A 15,346-nucleotide genomic window follows, 5' to 3' on the forward strand; every position below is an offset into this window, starting at 1 on the left:
CATTGGTCTTCTGGTTTGCATTTTTTGACAAGAAATCTATCATCCTGTCTTTGTCCTCTGTAACAGTTCTCCTCCTCTCCAGCCCCCTCCCGCCACTTTTAGGATTTTTCTCTTTTACCTATTTAAGCAGTTTGATCGTGGGGTTCCTTGGTATACTTTTCTTCGTATTTCTTGTACTTAGGGTACATTGAGCTTCCTGGATTTGTGAGTTTATAATTTTCAACAAATTTGGGAAAAATTTGGCCAATATTTCTACAAATATTTTCTCTATCCTCCTGCCTTCTTCCCGCCAGTAGAAATTTGAGGACTCCAAATATACATCCACTAGGCCACCTGAAGTTGTCCCACCGCTTACTGATGCCCTGTTCATTTTTCTCTCTGTTGCATTTTAAATGGATTCTTTCGCTGTCTTCATGTTTATACCGTCTGTGATGTCTAATCTGCTGTTGATCACCCTCCAGGTCTCTGCTTCACGTATGCAAACTCTCCTCTAGCTTCTTGATGTCCTTATCTACTAATGCTGTCGTCTGCGATTTCTGGGTCAGTTTTGATTGATTAGTTTTTTTCTTATCATGTTTCATATTTTCTTGCTTTCTTTACACGTCTGGTATTTTTGATTCAATGTCAGACATTATTGATTGCTAGAGTTTTGTGTTCTGATAAATATCCTTGAGCTCTGTTCTAGGATGTGGTAATGTTACTTGGAAACAGTTTGTGCTTTTCAGGCCTTGATTTTAAACTTTGCTGGGTGGGACCAAAGCAGCATTGAGTCGAAGGCTAAGTTTTCCCCACCACTGAGATAAAAGCGCTTGGAGTACGCTCTACAATATCCCTCTGATTGTGCATTTTTCTTACTGTTACTGGCCTTCGGTGAGTGCTAGTGATCCTTTTAGGGATTTTCCCCTGGCCTTGGGTGCTTTACTCACTGTCATGCGCAGATCAGTTATTCAGGTGAAGACGTGGGGAGGGCGACCTTTGGCACATGGCCGGAGCTTGCTCTGTACCTCTGTTAGTGCTCTGTCCTGTGAGTCACAGCCAGTGAGCTGTGTCCCTGCACTCACAGCGGTGTGTGTGCAACTCCGAGACCACTGGGCTCTGCTCGGGTTCCCCCAGGGCTTGGGGTGACCAGAGGGTGCACCTGTCCCCCATCAGCTAGAGATTATGGCCCTTCATTGCCTCGTGTCCAGGGTCTTTGTGTGTGTGTGTGTGTATACATTTAATGTTTGAGTCAAATAAGGTGAATCCGGTGTCTTTAACTCTATCTGTTGCTCTATCTGTTACAATTTTTAAATCGCTCAGATGATTTTAATTCAGTGCATTAAAATGATGGGACTCCCTAGCCCAGTGCAGCGCCGTGTCCTGGAGTCTGGTGATGAATCTGGCTGGTAACCGAGGTGGGAAGGGCTGCCTTCCACCTGCTGTCAGCACGTGGGGCCTCATCCTCGCTCTGTTAGCCATGCACTTGGTATGAGTGAGACTACTCAGCACAAGAACTGACAACCGTAATTCCACAGTATTTTTTTTTTGTCTCAGATTCATATCTATACGTTTCACTCAGTCTTTTTTAGAACATCATACTTACATTTTTGCGTTGTTTAAAAATCTGTTTCTTTTCATGGAAAGCATGGCTTTTTCTAATAAAGAGATTGACAGCATTGATCTTTGACATGAGATTTAAAAGCCAAATGCTATGACTGTTATTACAGAATAATTTATCTGCCAGATTCATCATTAGTATGCCACCATTTAAAGCTATTTTCAACTCTTGGTACAAGGTGTGTGTTCTTTAATATAAAAATAAAATGTACTAAGTGTTAAAGTTTTAGAACATGTAAGAAAGTGTAAGAGAACATTTTAAACTACCTGTAGTCTCACATTTAGAGATAACTATTTATTAGTAATGTGGTGGGGACTTCCTTGGTGGCGCAGTGGTTAAGAATCCGCCTGCCAATGCAGGGGACAGGGGTTCGAGCCCTGGTCCAGGAAGACCCACATGCCACGGAGCAACTAAGCCCATGCACCACAACTACTGAGCCTGCGCTCTAGAGCCCGCGAGCCACAGCTACTGAAGCCCATGCGCCTAGAGCCCGTGCTCCGCAACAAGAGAAGCCACTGCAATGAGAAGCCCACGCACCTCAACAAAGAGTAGCCCCCGCTCGCCGCAACTAGAGAAAGCCCGCATGCAGCAGTGAAGACCCAGCACAGCCAAAAATAAATAAATAAATAGAAGACATTTAAAAAAAAATAGTATTCCATTGTATGGGCACACCATATAAAAATAAATAAATAATGTGGTGTACTTCCTTTTAGACGAATTTTTTTCAAATTGTTTTCCTGCTTTCCATTTTAGTGGAAGACTTACGACCCTGCATTTTCCCACTTGGAAATTTGGTTCCGATTCGTCTTTGTGGTGCTTACCTTCATTGTCACCGTAAGTACCGTTCACCTAGCAGATTATGTCAGAATCCAAACACGGGCAAAGTTAGTTCGTAAATTATGGTTATTAGAGTGCGGGAGGTCTACCTGAACTCTGAGACACTCCATCCAGTGGGCCGACCTGATGGTACTGAATAGTCTGTATTTCTACTGGGGTGCTGTGCTGCAAGAACGCTGCGGTATCTTCAGTAAGTAAGCACTGCGTAGCGTCACAGTAATTACAGGTCACTGACTTGTAAGTGAATTCTCATCAGTGTGCGGTGAGAAGTACCATTTAACCTGTGTGGAGGGATTCTGCCTCGTTTGAATGACCTTCTCTGAGTGCAGATACAGCACGTTCTTGGCTTTTACATTTGGAAAAGTGGACCAGACCTTACAGGCTTTGGGCTCTTTCAGGAGAGTGCAGGTGAGGGACTTTGGACGTGCAGGCTTTCGGCTCGTTTGGGATCCGAGGTCTCTGTCCACTGGGGCACCGTGTGTTTGGGGGGAGATAACCCACAGAGTACAGGCAGTCCCCACGGAGGCCCAGCCAGTGAAGGTGGGAAGTTATAAATTGGAGGAAAAGGAAGTGTGCCTGGAGGGTGGTATCCTGCCCCCGTCAGCTGCCTGCCCTGTGCTGATGCAGAGGGAGTGACGTTTAGGACGTCCGTTCTTGGCAGTGGTGGTCGCTCCAGTTGCCACCCCAGGAACTTGTTGCTTCGCAGACTAACTGTATACACAGAAGGACAGGCTCACAGGGGGCGTGTGAGGGAAATGCCAGACGGTGGTGACCTGGGTGTGGCTGGAAGGCAGGACACGGCCACGGAGCACCCTGAGAGCTGGGATGGCCAGGGCCTCCCCCGGTGAACTCACTAAAGGAAAGTGGAAAACCGCTGTCTATATTTGGTCAGAAATGCTTGCTGTTCCTTGAAGGATTTCTGTTGCCTGGGATTCTGCTGCCGTACTCTGGGGCCCAGAGAACTGGTACCCAGGGCCCCATGCTCTCAAACAAGAGAAATGGGCCTGATTCTGACAGACAGACTGGGGGAAATGGTCCAGCAGCTCAGGAAGTCCAAATTGCTTAGGAAATTATTGGCGTATGTTAGACTGCAGAAAAAACAAAACGACTCCAGGCTTAAAAATCACAACTTGTGTGATGTTTTAGAGTTTAAAGAAACCTCTCCCATGGGCCACTGCCCCTTCAGGGAGGTGTTTGAAAGAAGCACATCGCTGACCGTGGTTGTGTATAAGCCTCATTCCTTGGCTTTTCCTCTGGGAGCCCTGGCGCCTCCCTAGAAGCTGGCGTCATCTGTGAAAGTCGCACCTCTGGGAGCCTGTGGCCTGTGCCCGGGGAGGTCCTTCCCTGCGGCTCAGTGGGAGCCGGCCTGGTAGAAGCAGCCTGCCCAGGAGGAGGCTGGGGGGCCAGGGGGGTTATGGCCATTGTATTCCTCGTCACCTCCTGCCCCTGTGGGAACAGCCATGACCGTCTTATCGAGGCTCCTTTGCAGCAATTCACCATCTTCTCCCAGTTGTCACTGGTGGTCTCAGGGTCGGTTCAGCAAGGGGTTGGCTCATCAGGTCTTGGCTGGCACTGAGACCTTTGATTTAGGAAGACAGACGTAAGGGGATGCTCGGCGGGGTGGACAAAGACGGTGACTGGGGGCCTGGTCTGGTTCACAGTGCCTGTTTGCTCACTCCCTCCGGAAGTTTTCCATGCGAGACTGGGGCATCGAGCAGAAGTGGATGTCCATTCTCCTGCCTCTGCTGCTGCTTTACAACGGTAGGTACCATTTTCACTTCGGCGCTTTCCCCTTGGACGTTGAAAGCTGAAAGGCGTCCTGGGGGTGGCCTGGGGGCCCCTGAAGGAACAGGTGGTAGCGCCGTGCGGCCCGAGGGACATTGCTCCAGGACGCGCGGTGCCTGCAGCTTTCCCCCTGCCTGGAGGTTAAAACCCAGAAGGGCTGCGATACCGTCTTGGGACTTGGCTGAGGGAGGCAGCAGTGCTGTCTGCTTCTCGTGCCCTGCTCCAGAAAGCATCTGCTTCCAGAGCTGCAGCGCCGGGACTCCCAGGCCCGCGGGGAGGAGCGGCTGGCGCGAGCAGACGGCACTCAGTACTCGTTCCTGGAGCAATCTGTTCTTTGGCTTTTCGGTGTTTTGAAAAACAAGACAGCCATTAGTTCGCTAGCTTCCCCATGGCTCTGGCCGGGGGGAAAGCGATCATGAGCTCTGCCCTCGCACGGGGCCGGGTGCCCTGCCGGGTGCTGGCAAGTCTGCCTTCCCAGGCCTGTCTGCCTTTTGCCTTGCAGACCCGTTCTTCCCCCTCTCCTTCCTGGTGAACAGCTGGTTCCCGGGGATGCTGGACGACCTCTTCCAGTCTGTGTTCCTGTGCGCCCTGCTGCTCTTCTGGCTGTGCGTGTACCATGGGATCCGGGTGCAGGTGAGCCGTCAGCGCTTCCGGAGGGAGTGGGGGACTCAGTCCTTCTGTTCCAGACTCTGGTGATAACCTTAGGGTGAACTTGTCCTTGGGAACCTGTCTTCAGCCTCATAGTCAACAGAAGAGTGTGTGCTGTGTGGAAATGATGGGAGTATCTATGATCCGTTGTGGTCTGTGAGGGGGTAATAGTTTGCTAGAATTACTAACTTCTCTATTTCTTTCTTTTTTTTTTTTTTAAGGGAGAAAGGAAGTGCTTGACTTTCTATTTGCCCAAATGCTTCATTGTTGGACTATTGTGGTTGGCCTGTGTTACCCTCGGAATATGGCAGACGTGAGTAATTTTATTTTGTGTGAAACTTCAGTCTTGGAAAGCATTTAACAAGGTGGACAGACCCAAAGTTGACTGTGTTTTGTGAACTCACCCAGAAAGGAATCTGTCACCCAGTGTTTCATGATTTGGTAGTGTGACTTAAACTGAGGGTTCATTTCTGCTTGAATGGCATGTAGAGATGGACACGATTCTTCCAGTCTAAGGTGGAAAACGAAAAAGACCACGTCTTTTCAGATTTCTCCTTCGGAGAGGCAGAGACTTCATTTGTAGGAATGACGCTCAGGTCGGCTCCTGGCTCGCCAGTGTCCCCAGATGTTTTAAGTTTCTCCTTTGGCGTGTGTCTTTAAACCTCCCCATCCTTATACCAGCTCCCAGCGTTGATCCTTAGTATTTTTGTCCATCTGTGAAATGGAACCACCGCAGAAGCCTAACGTAGTAACAACCTGATTCACCCAAGTAGGATCTTCTGCAGAAACTAGTCCCATCTCAGGGGTATGATATTGGCACCTGGCACAGTAATGATAGGACTCAGCACACGTCTCCGCTTCCCTCTTCCCACCCGCCTGTCGTCTCAGCAGCCCGGTGTCATTTTGAAATGCGCTTCATAGAAGTTTATGTTTACTTCTCTTGCTTTCTTTGTGTGCTCATCTATTTCCTGGTGCCCATATATGCCGTTGAAAAGGTGCCTGGAAAACAGCTCTTAAAATGGAAAGAGAACTAGTAAAGGGATTTTCTTAATGATAAACACTGTGCTTCACAATACTGTTGACTGTGGACAGTAAGTCTAGCAGTGTTGTATGCATTTTCAATGGGTAATTTGGGATTTCTCATAAATTGAGGATTACTTTTTAAGAATCTTTTACTGTCGGTCAGCAAGTAGTTTATGTTAGTAAGGTTTTTAAAAAGCCAAGTGAGAGCAAGTGTAAAATAAAAAGTAAACTAATTATTAACCTATTTTCTTTATAACATCATATTTCTAGAATTAATGAATTACATGATCCAATGTACCAGTATCGAGTTGACACAGGAAATTTTCAGGTAAGGATTGTGAATGAAGCCAGAGGAATTTTTTTTTAACTGCTGGCTTAGAAAGTCGCTGAATTTTGTAACTTAAGTTGTGCTGTTGATACAAGCTTGCCAGCTGGGTATGTGGCAAGGTCCATAGGAAGTTCATGTGTGGTTTAGACCCATGTCTTCTAGGTGATCTAGTTCAACCCCTCATTTCACAGAAAAGAAAACCAAGGTCCAGAAAAATTGAGATCCAGGCCTGGATGCTTTCTTGGACACATAGCACTGTCTTCCTAAGCAGGGCAGGGAGCCAGGCCCTCATCCCGGGGAGAGACAAGTAGGAGCCACTGCCGTTTATTGAGCACCTGCTACGTTCCAGGCCCCACGCTCGGAGCTTTCCGTGTGTCATGCAGGCGTTGGCGCGTCTGACGAGCAGGGGCCGGGGTGTCCTCCTGGGGTGAACTGGCCACCTGCGCTCGCAGAGAGGTTGAGCCGGGCTGAGGACAGCCAGAGCGGCAGCAGCGTGCTCTTGTGTTGCTCTAGGCTGTGGCCTTCAGGGCTCCGGGTCCCGCCTAGAAAGCTCTGGCTTTCCTGCTTATGCTATCGGAGGGAGAAGCAACACCGAGACCCTGTTGTCATTCAAGTGCCCGTCTGGTTTCGCTCCAGGGAATGAAGGTTTTCTTCATGGTGGTGGCCGCCATGTACATCTTATACCTTTTGTTCCTGATCGTGCGGGCCTGCTCCGAGCTGCGTCACATGCCTTATGTAGGTAAGCGCTGGTCTCAGACCCCCCTGGTGCAGGGCTGCCTGCGTTGGCATGGGCTGGGGGGAATGACGGCCTGACCCAGAGGGCAGACCCAGGGGCTGGAGCAGCGCCTTCAGCCCCAGGGAGCCCAGGGCTGCAGGGGTGGCTCTGGGCCATTTGGATAGTGCTTCGGGCCAACGCTGGAGGGAGGCCTGTGGAGTGGAAGCCAGCTGGGGCCCCAGGTGCCAGTGTGGCTGTTGGAGCTGCCTGGATCCTTCTGGAATCGCACCTTACAAAGTGGCAGGGGTGGTTTTCCTCATCCTTGAATCGAAACAAGTCACCTGATGTCATAGGATCCTTTCCCCCAATCTGTCACAAGCAAATAATAGTGGCCACGGCCTCGCTGGGAGACCCTCCTGGCCTCCGGGGAGGTGAGACAGCATTTCTCCTGGGCTTCAGGTATTAACAGGTTTAAAGTCCAGAGGGAAGAAGGGTTTTGTTCAGAAGGTCTGGCTTTATTTTTAAGATCTCTGGAATCAGTGGAATTTATTCCAATTTGGTGATTTAATGGGCGTATTTACTTCTTTTTCAGATCTCAGGTTGAAATTTTTGACAGCATTGACTTTTGTAGTGCTTGTCATTAGGTAAGAAGACTTTATTTCTTAAAAGAAGCAAAATGTGGGTTTTTATTTTACCGTCATGAATGTCTTTCTTCCGTTTTATGGGGTTAGTTTTAGGGTGCTTCTAGCCATCTGTGTCCACTGGTGTGAGGCCTCCTCCCCCGGCAGGGCCCTGAGCGTGTGGTGGCTGAGGGAGCACGTTCTGTTGTTCGCGCCAGGGGAGAGAAGAGCTTGGCGAAGCCCGCGGCCCAGCGCTGCTCGGGTTCCCCCCTTGCTCTGACACGTGCCCTGGAAGGCAGCAGACGCAGTAGAGACAAGTCAGAGAGTTAGAATCCTGGGTGACGTGCTTGGCCCCTGGGGTCCTTTTGCTGCCCCAAGGACAGGACTATAAGTGGGCATCGTTGAAGCACACACGCTGCTGCCCGAGGGAAGCGGGCAGGAGATGCCGTGCAGCAGAGCGGGTGCAGAGGACTCTGCCGGGTCCGCGGGCTGGCCCGAGGGAGCGCAGAAAGCCGGCTCTTTGATGAATTCCAGATGATTGCTTGCTTGTTTCTGGTGTGTCGCTTTCTCCTAAAATCAAAATCCCGACGGGGAATCACATCTAGTTACCTGCATTGCTTTCTCGGTTGTTTGGATGGCAAATAAGTGGCTCTCAAGCCCTTTCCCTGGTGGGAGCCAGTCCGGGCTCCGAGTGGCCGGCTTTCCACCACTGCGCTGGGGTCCCGGCCTTGTTGGATGGGGGATCCTGGAGGCATCTGGGTTCATTCACCCGGCCCTGGAGGAGTTGTGTGCGTCCCTCACCAGAGTATGTGAACTTGGCCTGGTCTTCAAAACGAGCTGGTTTTATTCAGCATCTAAATTCACCTGAGAACAGAGGTTCCCGTGTTGTCACTCAGTCTCTCTGCAGCCCTTGGTGCAGCCTCACGTGCACACCCTCACCTCCTTTTACACGTCAGCAGCCCTCACCTCCCCTCACACAGCCTCGCCCTCAGGCTGCCCCAGTCCACGGGCTGGGAGCTGCCGTCTCCTTGTGGTGACCTCTGTACGTCTGTCTAGAAGTTGTTATGCTTTGGGGATCTTCCTTCGTCTGCGTTTCAAGGGGATTCATTCGTGCAGCAGATACCCAGGAAGTACCTCCACTGGTAACTGGGCAGACAGGCTCCTCTCTGTCCGGCAGGGAGGGCAGTGATACAAAATTTAAAGACAGCCTAAATGCCGTAATGAAAGCAGAGGGATGGACGATGGCAGGAGGGCCACGGCTGCTGTACGGAGGCTCGTGGGGGACGGCTCTCTGAGCAGGGGGCCTGGGGCCTGAAGTAGGACCCTGAAGCCTGGGCTCAGGGACAGCAGTGTCGCAGGGCGTGAGGACGCGAGGGAGGGTGGCCACCGGGAGGTCAGGTCGCCTTGCAGGCCATGGTGAGGAGTCTCGGTTCCATTCTCAGTGGTGGGAACCCTTCGCAAGGTTTTAAGCCAGGAGGTGAAGGGACCTGGTTCACATTTTATTAAACTGTCTGGCTGGAGTGGAGACTGGACCCCAGGGAGGGGAAGTGGGCTCCCCAGTACCAGAACTGTCTGTCGGCACGTGCGTTGGTGGGCAGGTGTCGGACAGGTATGTGAACCACTGCCCGGTGGGGGGAAGAGGACAAGACGGGCAGACTGTCCCCCGGGGGCTGGTGGTCTGTTGGAGGAGATGGTCCAGACGGCACAAACTGGGTAAGAGCAGAGGGGGAGCACGTGCCCGGGGACCTGGACTCGAGGCTGCAACGAGGGCTGTGTCGGCCGCTGCTGACCTCGTCCCTAGATCTGAGACCAGGAGCCCAGTGGAGGGGCTGTGTGCACGTGTACGAGTCTCCACGCAGATAAAATCAGGACTAGACAGTAAATGTGGCAAGTTATGTGCAGCCAGTGCTGTATCTCGGTATGTTTTTATGTACTGTCCACCCCCCTTCTCTTTCAGCATCGTCATCCTTTATTTAAGGTTCGGAGCACAAGTATTACAAGACAACTTTGTAGCTGAACTGTCAACTCACTACCAGAATTATATCCTTTCGTGGGAAGATGTCGGGCGTCAGGCACACACCCCGGTGGGGTGGGTAGCGTTGCAGGCCTGTGAAAGTCAGGAAGAGGCATGCCCTGGGGGCCTCACCCCCGTCCGTGTGAATGAGAGGCCCAGGGGCCCCAGCGCCTGCCCCCACCCTCCATGCCCCCCTCTCCTCTCTGTGGGGCAGGGTCCGCAGCGGGTCCACTCACCATCCAAGCCTCGGGTCAGGCCAGGGCTGCCCACCTCTCCCTCTCCCCAGATGGCATCCCTTACCGAGTCCCAGATGTGTCCAGCTGCAGTTGACACCTGTGTCTCCGGGCAGGGCTTGTGAGCAGCGGGACCTCCTTCGAGTCCCTGAGGCCCCGCTGCCTTGGCAGTAGGCTCCTCTTTCGGGTGCATAATCGGTCAAGTGTGTGCCTCCCACTCCAGCCTTCAGTGACGGCATCCATCAGGGGAAACCCTGGGGTTCATCCTCACGTCTTGGCTTCCTTCCGTGGGGCCTCTTCTCTTACATCCTTAGAATCAGTGCATGATTTCTCACGTTTTTGTGACTGAATTTCACACAATGCTTTTATCAGATTCTCACAGGGGCGTGTAATTCAGAAAAGATTAAAAAGGACTAGTTTGAGAGTCTGGATCCAGTTCTTCCTTTTATTCTTGACTCTCCTTCCTGCCCTTTGCCGGCGACTTGCTCTCATCAGGTCATGCCACCTCCAGAGGCGTCCATGGAGAGGAGAGGGTGCGGCTCACCTGTGGTTTCCAGGTGCCCCTGGAAAGGCACTGTAACCTCCGGCGTGGGCCTGCCCCGTGGTGCCCGAGGTCTGGGTGTGGCCCCCCGGGGTCCTGCCTGCTGCTTAGCAGTCACTGACGGTTGGGGGAGGGGCCGGCTGACGTGTCCAAATAGACGGCTCCCAGCTCTGCTGCTTCCCTTGACCAGTGTCACCAGCTGAATTCTTATCTTTCTACGGCCTGCTGAACTTTTACCTCTACACTTTGGCCTTTGTGTATTCGCCCTCGAAGAATGCCCTGTACGGTAAGCCGCCGGCCAGGGTCGCTGACCAGGGAGCTTGGGCAGCAGCTCCGGCCCCGCCTCCCCAGCTCCCTCTTTAGCAGAGAGACCAGGCGGGCTCGGTTAGTGAGCCCTGAGCTGCAGGGGGAGCCCAGCAGGTGCTGTGTCCTTACAGCCCAAGATGCAGGAACGGAGTGTGTCCGTGGGTCCTGACACGAGCGTGTCCGTCAGCCCCGCAAAATAAAGTCTGTTGGAAATGAGTGCCGTGACCTTCAAAAGAAAGCCAGACGTACACCCCGCCTCACCTCCCAAAAGAACCAAACCAAAACAGCCCTCTTGCCCCGGGGTGAGGAGAGTGAGAACTCCCTGGGGCCGGAACGGCAGGGCCACCTGGCTGCCCATGGATGGGCTCTCAGCACGTGCACAGAGGGTCCGGGCGGAGGTGACGGCTGACGGGCTGTGGACCAGCAGCTGTGCGCAGGCCCGGGGCGGGCGGGCGCGGCAGGCAGACCAGGTCTCCCGGCCCTGCTCCCAGTGAGGACCTGCGGGACCCTGGGGTGTGGGGAGCTCGCCCGCTGGCTGCTCTGGGCGGCCCTTCCCCCCAGGCTCCCGCTCAGTCTTCCCGCGGCGCCCCCCAGGGGACAGAACGACCTGTCTGGCTCACGCAGGCGGTGAACGGGGAAGCGGGGATTGGAATCCAGCCCTTTCTGACTCCCACCCTTCTTCTAGAACAGCATCCTGCCTCTCTGGGCTAGTGACGTTCAAATGCTTGTTTGTTTTCAGAGTCCCAGCTGAAGGACAATCCCGCCTTCTCCATGCTCAACGACTCCGACGACGACGTGATATATGGGTAAGTCCCCACCTCTGCCGAAGGCTGCCCCAGGGCGAGCGCTCAGCCTGCTTTCGCGTGTTTACCGGAGAGGCTGGTGACCATTCTCAGACGATTTCAGAGGTATCATCGGTCTCTTTCACCTGGGAGAGTCATGTGATCCCCTGGTTTTGTGTTGTCACGTCACTCAGGCTTAGGTGGGTAGTGGCCCTTCCTGCTGGACACCTGAGTGAGTGGTGACCACAGGAAGAGCAGTTCTTTTCTGGAAGAACAGACACACTGGTGATGGGTGGGGCCGGAGGGGTGGGAGAAATCAGCTGGTGACAGAAGTGGAGAGAGCAAGGCTAGGAAACGGGCTCTTGTTAGGACGGCGGGTCAGTGTGAAGAGGAGAATAAACCCAGTGCTGTCGAAAGCCGAATGGTATCAGAGGCCTTTCTTGTAACAGGAGCGACTATGAAGAGATGCCCCTGCAGAACGGCCAGGCCATCCGGGCCCAGTACAAGGAGGGGTCTGAGAGTGACTGAGCCCCCGTGCCTGCTTCCTGGCCTGCCCTGTACCTGCCTGAACGCAGACCTCTCTTACAAGCAGAGATTTCCTGATCCTTATTTGTTTACATATTTTTGAAAGGGAAACCAAAACTGAGGACAAATTTAAACATTGGGCCAAATTTACTGTTAGACTGACTGCATTGATTTGGGAAGAGAGCTCTGACAAAGTTTCAGCCGCCAGATCATGTTTCAAAGATTTCATATGGGAGGTGGCTGTTTCCAGTGAGCAAGAAGTTACTGCTGTTTTTAGTAGAGAGAATTATGTACTTAAAAAGAAAATTTACTCATTCCAAGTTCCTGGAAAGCCCTTAGGAATAAGGTCCACAGCATGGGGGTGTTCCTCTGCTCCCTTCCTTTCTTCCCTGCCCCGTGGTACCAACTTTTGACCCTTTAAACCCAAAAGGAGGCCTATTTCTGTGGCTGCCCCACGAGGGCAGTCCTTCCCCACCGAGTGGCCTGTGCTCTGGAAGATCACGCATCTCAAGCGCTGGGTAGCTTGTGTCGGTTGCTGTGTGAAATGTGTACATGTGTAATGGCTCTTTGGGGAAAGGGAGGAGGGTGGGCAGGTCCTAGCCCTTCACTGCCACCAAAGCAGAGCTGCTGTCTTGGGAGTTCTGAGGAGCGTTCGATAAGGCTCGTAAGGAAAGGGTAAGATGATTGACAGGTTGTCAGCTCCCATGGGAAGGGTCTTGTTGCCAGAGTTTTCTAAGGGCCTGTGTGCACACGTGAGTAATGCGTGTGAGCGTTACATCATGAATATGAATGATGTCCCTGTGCATAGAGACATTATGCATATTCATGGGGAGGAGGGTATCCATTACAATTCCAGTAAGCAGGAGCTTCTGCAGCTCTGTCAAAGATGATACCTTGTAGCGCTCTATTTGTTTTGTTTTGTTTTTTTAATAAAAGTTAAACAAGTGATTGGTATACTCTACTACAGATTCGTTATTGCCAAAAAGTTCTTCAGCTTCACATCTGGAAACTAGACGAAAGAAGGTAAAACATTTTAGGTGGCTTACGGAGGAACATCTCTGGGGAGAAGGTAACTTGTTGGGAATCATTCCGGCCCTGTGTGTCTCGCATGGTCGTCAGGTAAACAGATGAATTGCTCTGTGTAAGAGCCGTCTGGAGCTGCTGTATCTGTGGCATCGTAGAAGGCCCTGGAGATTTCCAGTTCCTTTTTGTCAAAGACTAATTATAGGAGGTAGAGCTATCTCCGCTGCTTTTCGTTTGGCATGCATAGTAATCTCTCTCTTGAATGGGTTACCTGTGATCATTGCAGACATCCTGATTGATGCCATCTCGGCAGACACAGAGGTATGGGACGTGATTGTTCTGCTCTGCAAACAGCTCCCGCACTTTCTTCACGTATACATTAACTCTCCAGTTACCATTCAGAGCTAAAGGTTATATTCCACTTTAGGTAGTGCTGGGACCTTAGAGAGGTTCATGAGAGACTATTCATCATGACTTCATCTCTTTCTTTTTAATTTAAACTTTAACGATAATGCACCTTTAACATGGACTCCATTTATATTTGTTTTTAAAACCTTGTAAATAAGAAAGTCTGAATTCAAACAGTTGTATTATTGCAAGGGTAATTCAAGTTCACATGGTTTTTACATTTGCGGCAAGGATGTGATTAATTTTTTTTGATTCTGTGTATTCAGAGGTATTGAAGAAATTTTCTGTTACCAAATTTTACAACTTCTATTAAGACTAAGTAATTTTATGTAAATTGATGAAAACTTACTTGTGCTGATTAATGTATCCTAGTATGATATAGTTTCCAAGTTTTAATCATTATAAAGTAATTGTCCATAATTTGGAATGCTGTTATTTATCAGTAAATGTATAGTATTTGAGGCATTTAGCTGTACACATTAGGTACATTTGAAAACTTATCCTCATCCTATAGTGTAATTGTTAACTGATGACTGAATCGTCATCCTTTGATTCTTATTGGCATCAAATCAGTGAAATGAAAAATATGGGAGTATTTATTTACTTTTTGTAACTAAGTTGGAAACGAGGAAAAGTTACAAAAGAAAGTACTTAAGTGGGAAATGGTTCTTTATTAAGTCATGCATTTTCAGTTTCTCTTCTCTGGTATCATATGTCAACATATTACATCTTACATGTAAAAATTTGCTTAAAATATATAGCATTTAGTGTGTATTATATGTGCCATAGGTATTAGGTTAAAACACTAAAGTTTGCCAGAAACTTTAGACAGTAGCAAGAAAATTACTATGATTATTTTTTGGTCTTGGAGGGTATCAAAGTTTTGCAAACTTAAATTATAAAGGGCTGACTTTAGTTCTTCCATGGTAATGGCTTGAATAACATCATCTTTGGGATAATTTTTTTACTGGTCCAGTCTAGGGAACCTGGAAGATGACCATAGGCATTTCACGGTTTCCCTAGGGAGAGCTTCATTATCCATGTGGATAAAGGTCTGCTTGATTTATTATTAAATCATTGAAGCAGTGCAGTGATGCAGTTTTCTCTCTCTTAAGCCCCATTTGAAAGGCTAAAGAGGAGGATATATAAAATATATTCAAGGTTTGTAAGATTGTTCCTGTACATAATTACAGATTGCAATAAAAGTTTAGATACATTATGTAAACCCAACCCATTAAATGGTCAGGTTACAATACAGACATCACCAGCCTCAAGAATTCCATGAGCTATTTACTGAAGGTACAGTTACGTTCAGTAGATTATAACGTGGTCAGTAACTTATTTCCTGGAATCCTTTTCACAGGGAAAAACACAGAGGCTCATAGAAGGGATGATTAAAAGGGACATCTAGTGAAGACTAGACTTAGAACACTTAAGTACATTTATTTATTTTTGAGGGTTTTAAAAACCAGTTGCCTTAGAGGTTAGACTTTTGAAAAACAAAGGTACAAATCCTTTCCACAGGCCAAAGGGAAGTTGCTTTAGTCTGTGACATCTTGTTACCCTGTTCATCTTGATTTGACATGTTTTAGGTATACTGGGAACTGTAATACCAGACTGTGAAACACAGGATTTTCTGCTACTGAAAACTGCCTTTTTACAAAGAGACTGTAAATATCTGTAAAATAAAACAACTCTAAACCTTAAGCTCAAAAGGAAAGATAGAGCTATGTATTAGACCTTGGAACTGTGTCAGTGAGTACAGTAGTACTTGATCACAGAATGATCATTTTAGTCAATCAAAGTGAATAAATGTTTATTTATGGCAAATTTACACTTCGGGAATGGCTTCATTAAGAGACTACCTTTCTATACTCTGGTTTCTCTTCAGATCGTATAAATCTTTCACCTTTTACTAAGAGACTACCTTTCTGGTAGATGTTAATAAATTTTTAATATTT

General features: G+C 49.4%; 1 protein-coding gene across 3 annotated transcripts in view; it reads left to right on the forward strand.

The window, feature by feature from the left end:
- TMEM181 (transmembrane protein 181) overlaps nt 1–15,219 on the forward strand; it is a 68,463-nt gene extending 53,244 nt beyond the window's left edge. For all 3 annotated transcript variants that reach the window (XM_060283554.2, XM_060283553.1, XM_060283555.1), the window contains exons 7-17: nt 2,351–2,431; nt 4,096–4,195; nt 4,722–4,852; nt 5,089–5,180; nt 6,161–6,218; nt 6,855–6,957; nt 7,526–7,577; nt 9,511–9,593; nt 10,538–10,627; nt 11,387–11,453; nt 11,879–15,219. In XM_060283554.2, the coding sequence (XP_060139537.1) occupies nt 2,351–2,431; nt 4,096–4,195; nt 4,722–4,852; nt 5,089–5,180; nt 6,161–6,218; nt 6,855–6,957; nt 7,526–7,577; nt 9,511–9,593; nt 10,538–10,627; nt 11,387–11,453; nt 11,879–11,957 (936 nt within the window). In that variant the 3' untranslated portion in view covers nt 11,958–15,219. The remainder of the gene's footprint in view (nt 1–2,350; nt 2,432–4,095; nt 4,196–4,721; nt 4,853–5,088; nt 5,181–6,160; nt 6,219–6,854; nt 6,958–7,525; nt 7,578–9,510; nt 9,594–10,537; nt 10,628–11,386; nt 11,454–11,878) is intronic.
- Nucleotides 15,220–15,346: the final 127 nt, after the last annotated feature.

Source organism: Globicephala melas, chromosome 14 (genome assembly GCF_963455315.2).
Source record: "Globicephala melas chromosome 14, mGloMel1.2, whole genome shotgun sequence".
Classification (NCBI taxonomy): domain Eukaryota; kingdom Metazoa; phylum Chordata; class Mammalia; order Artiodactyla; family Delphinidae; genus Globicephala; species Globicephala melas.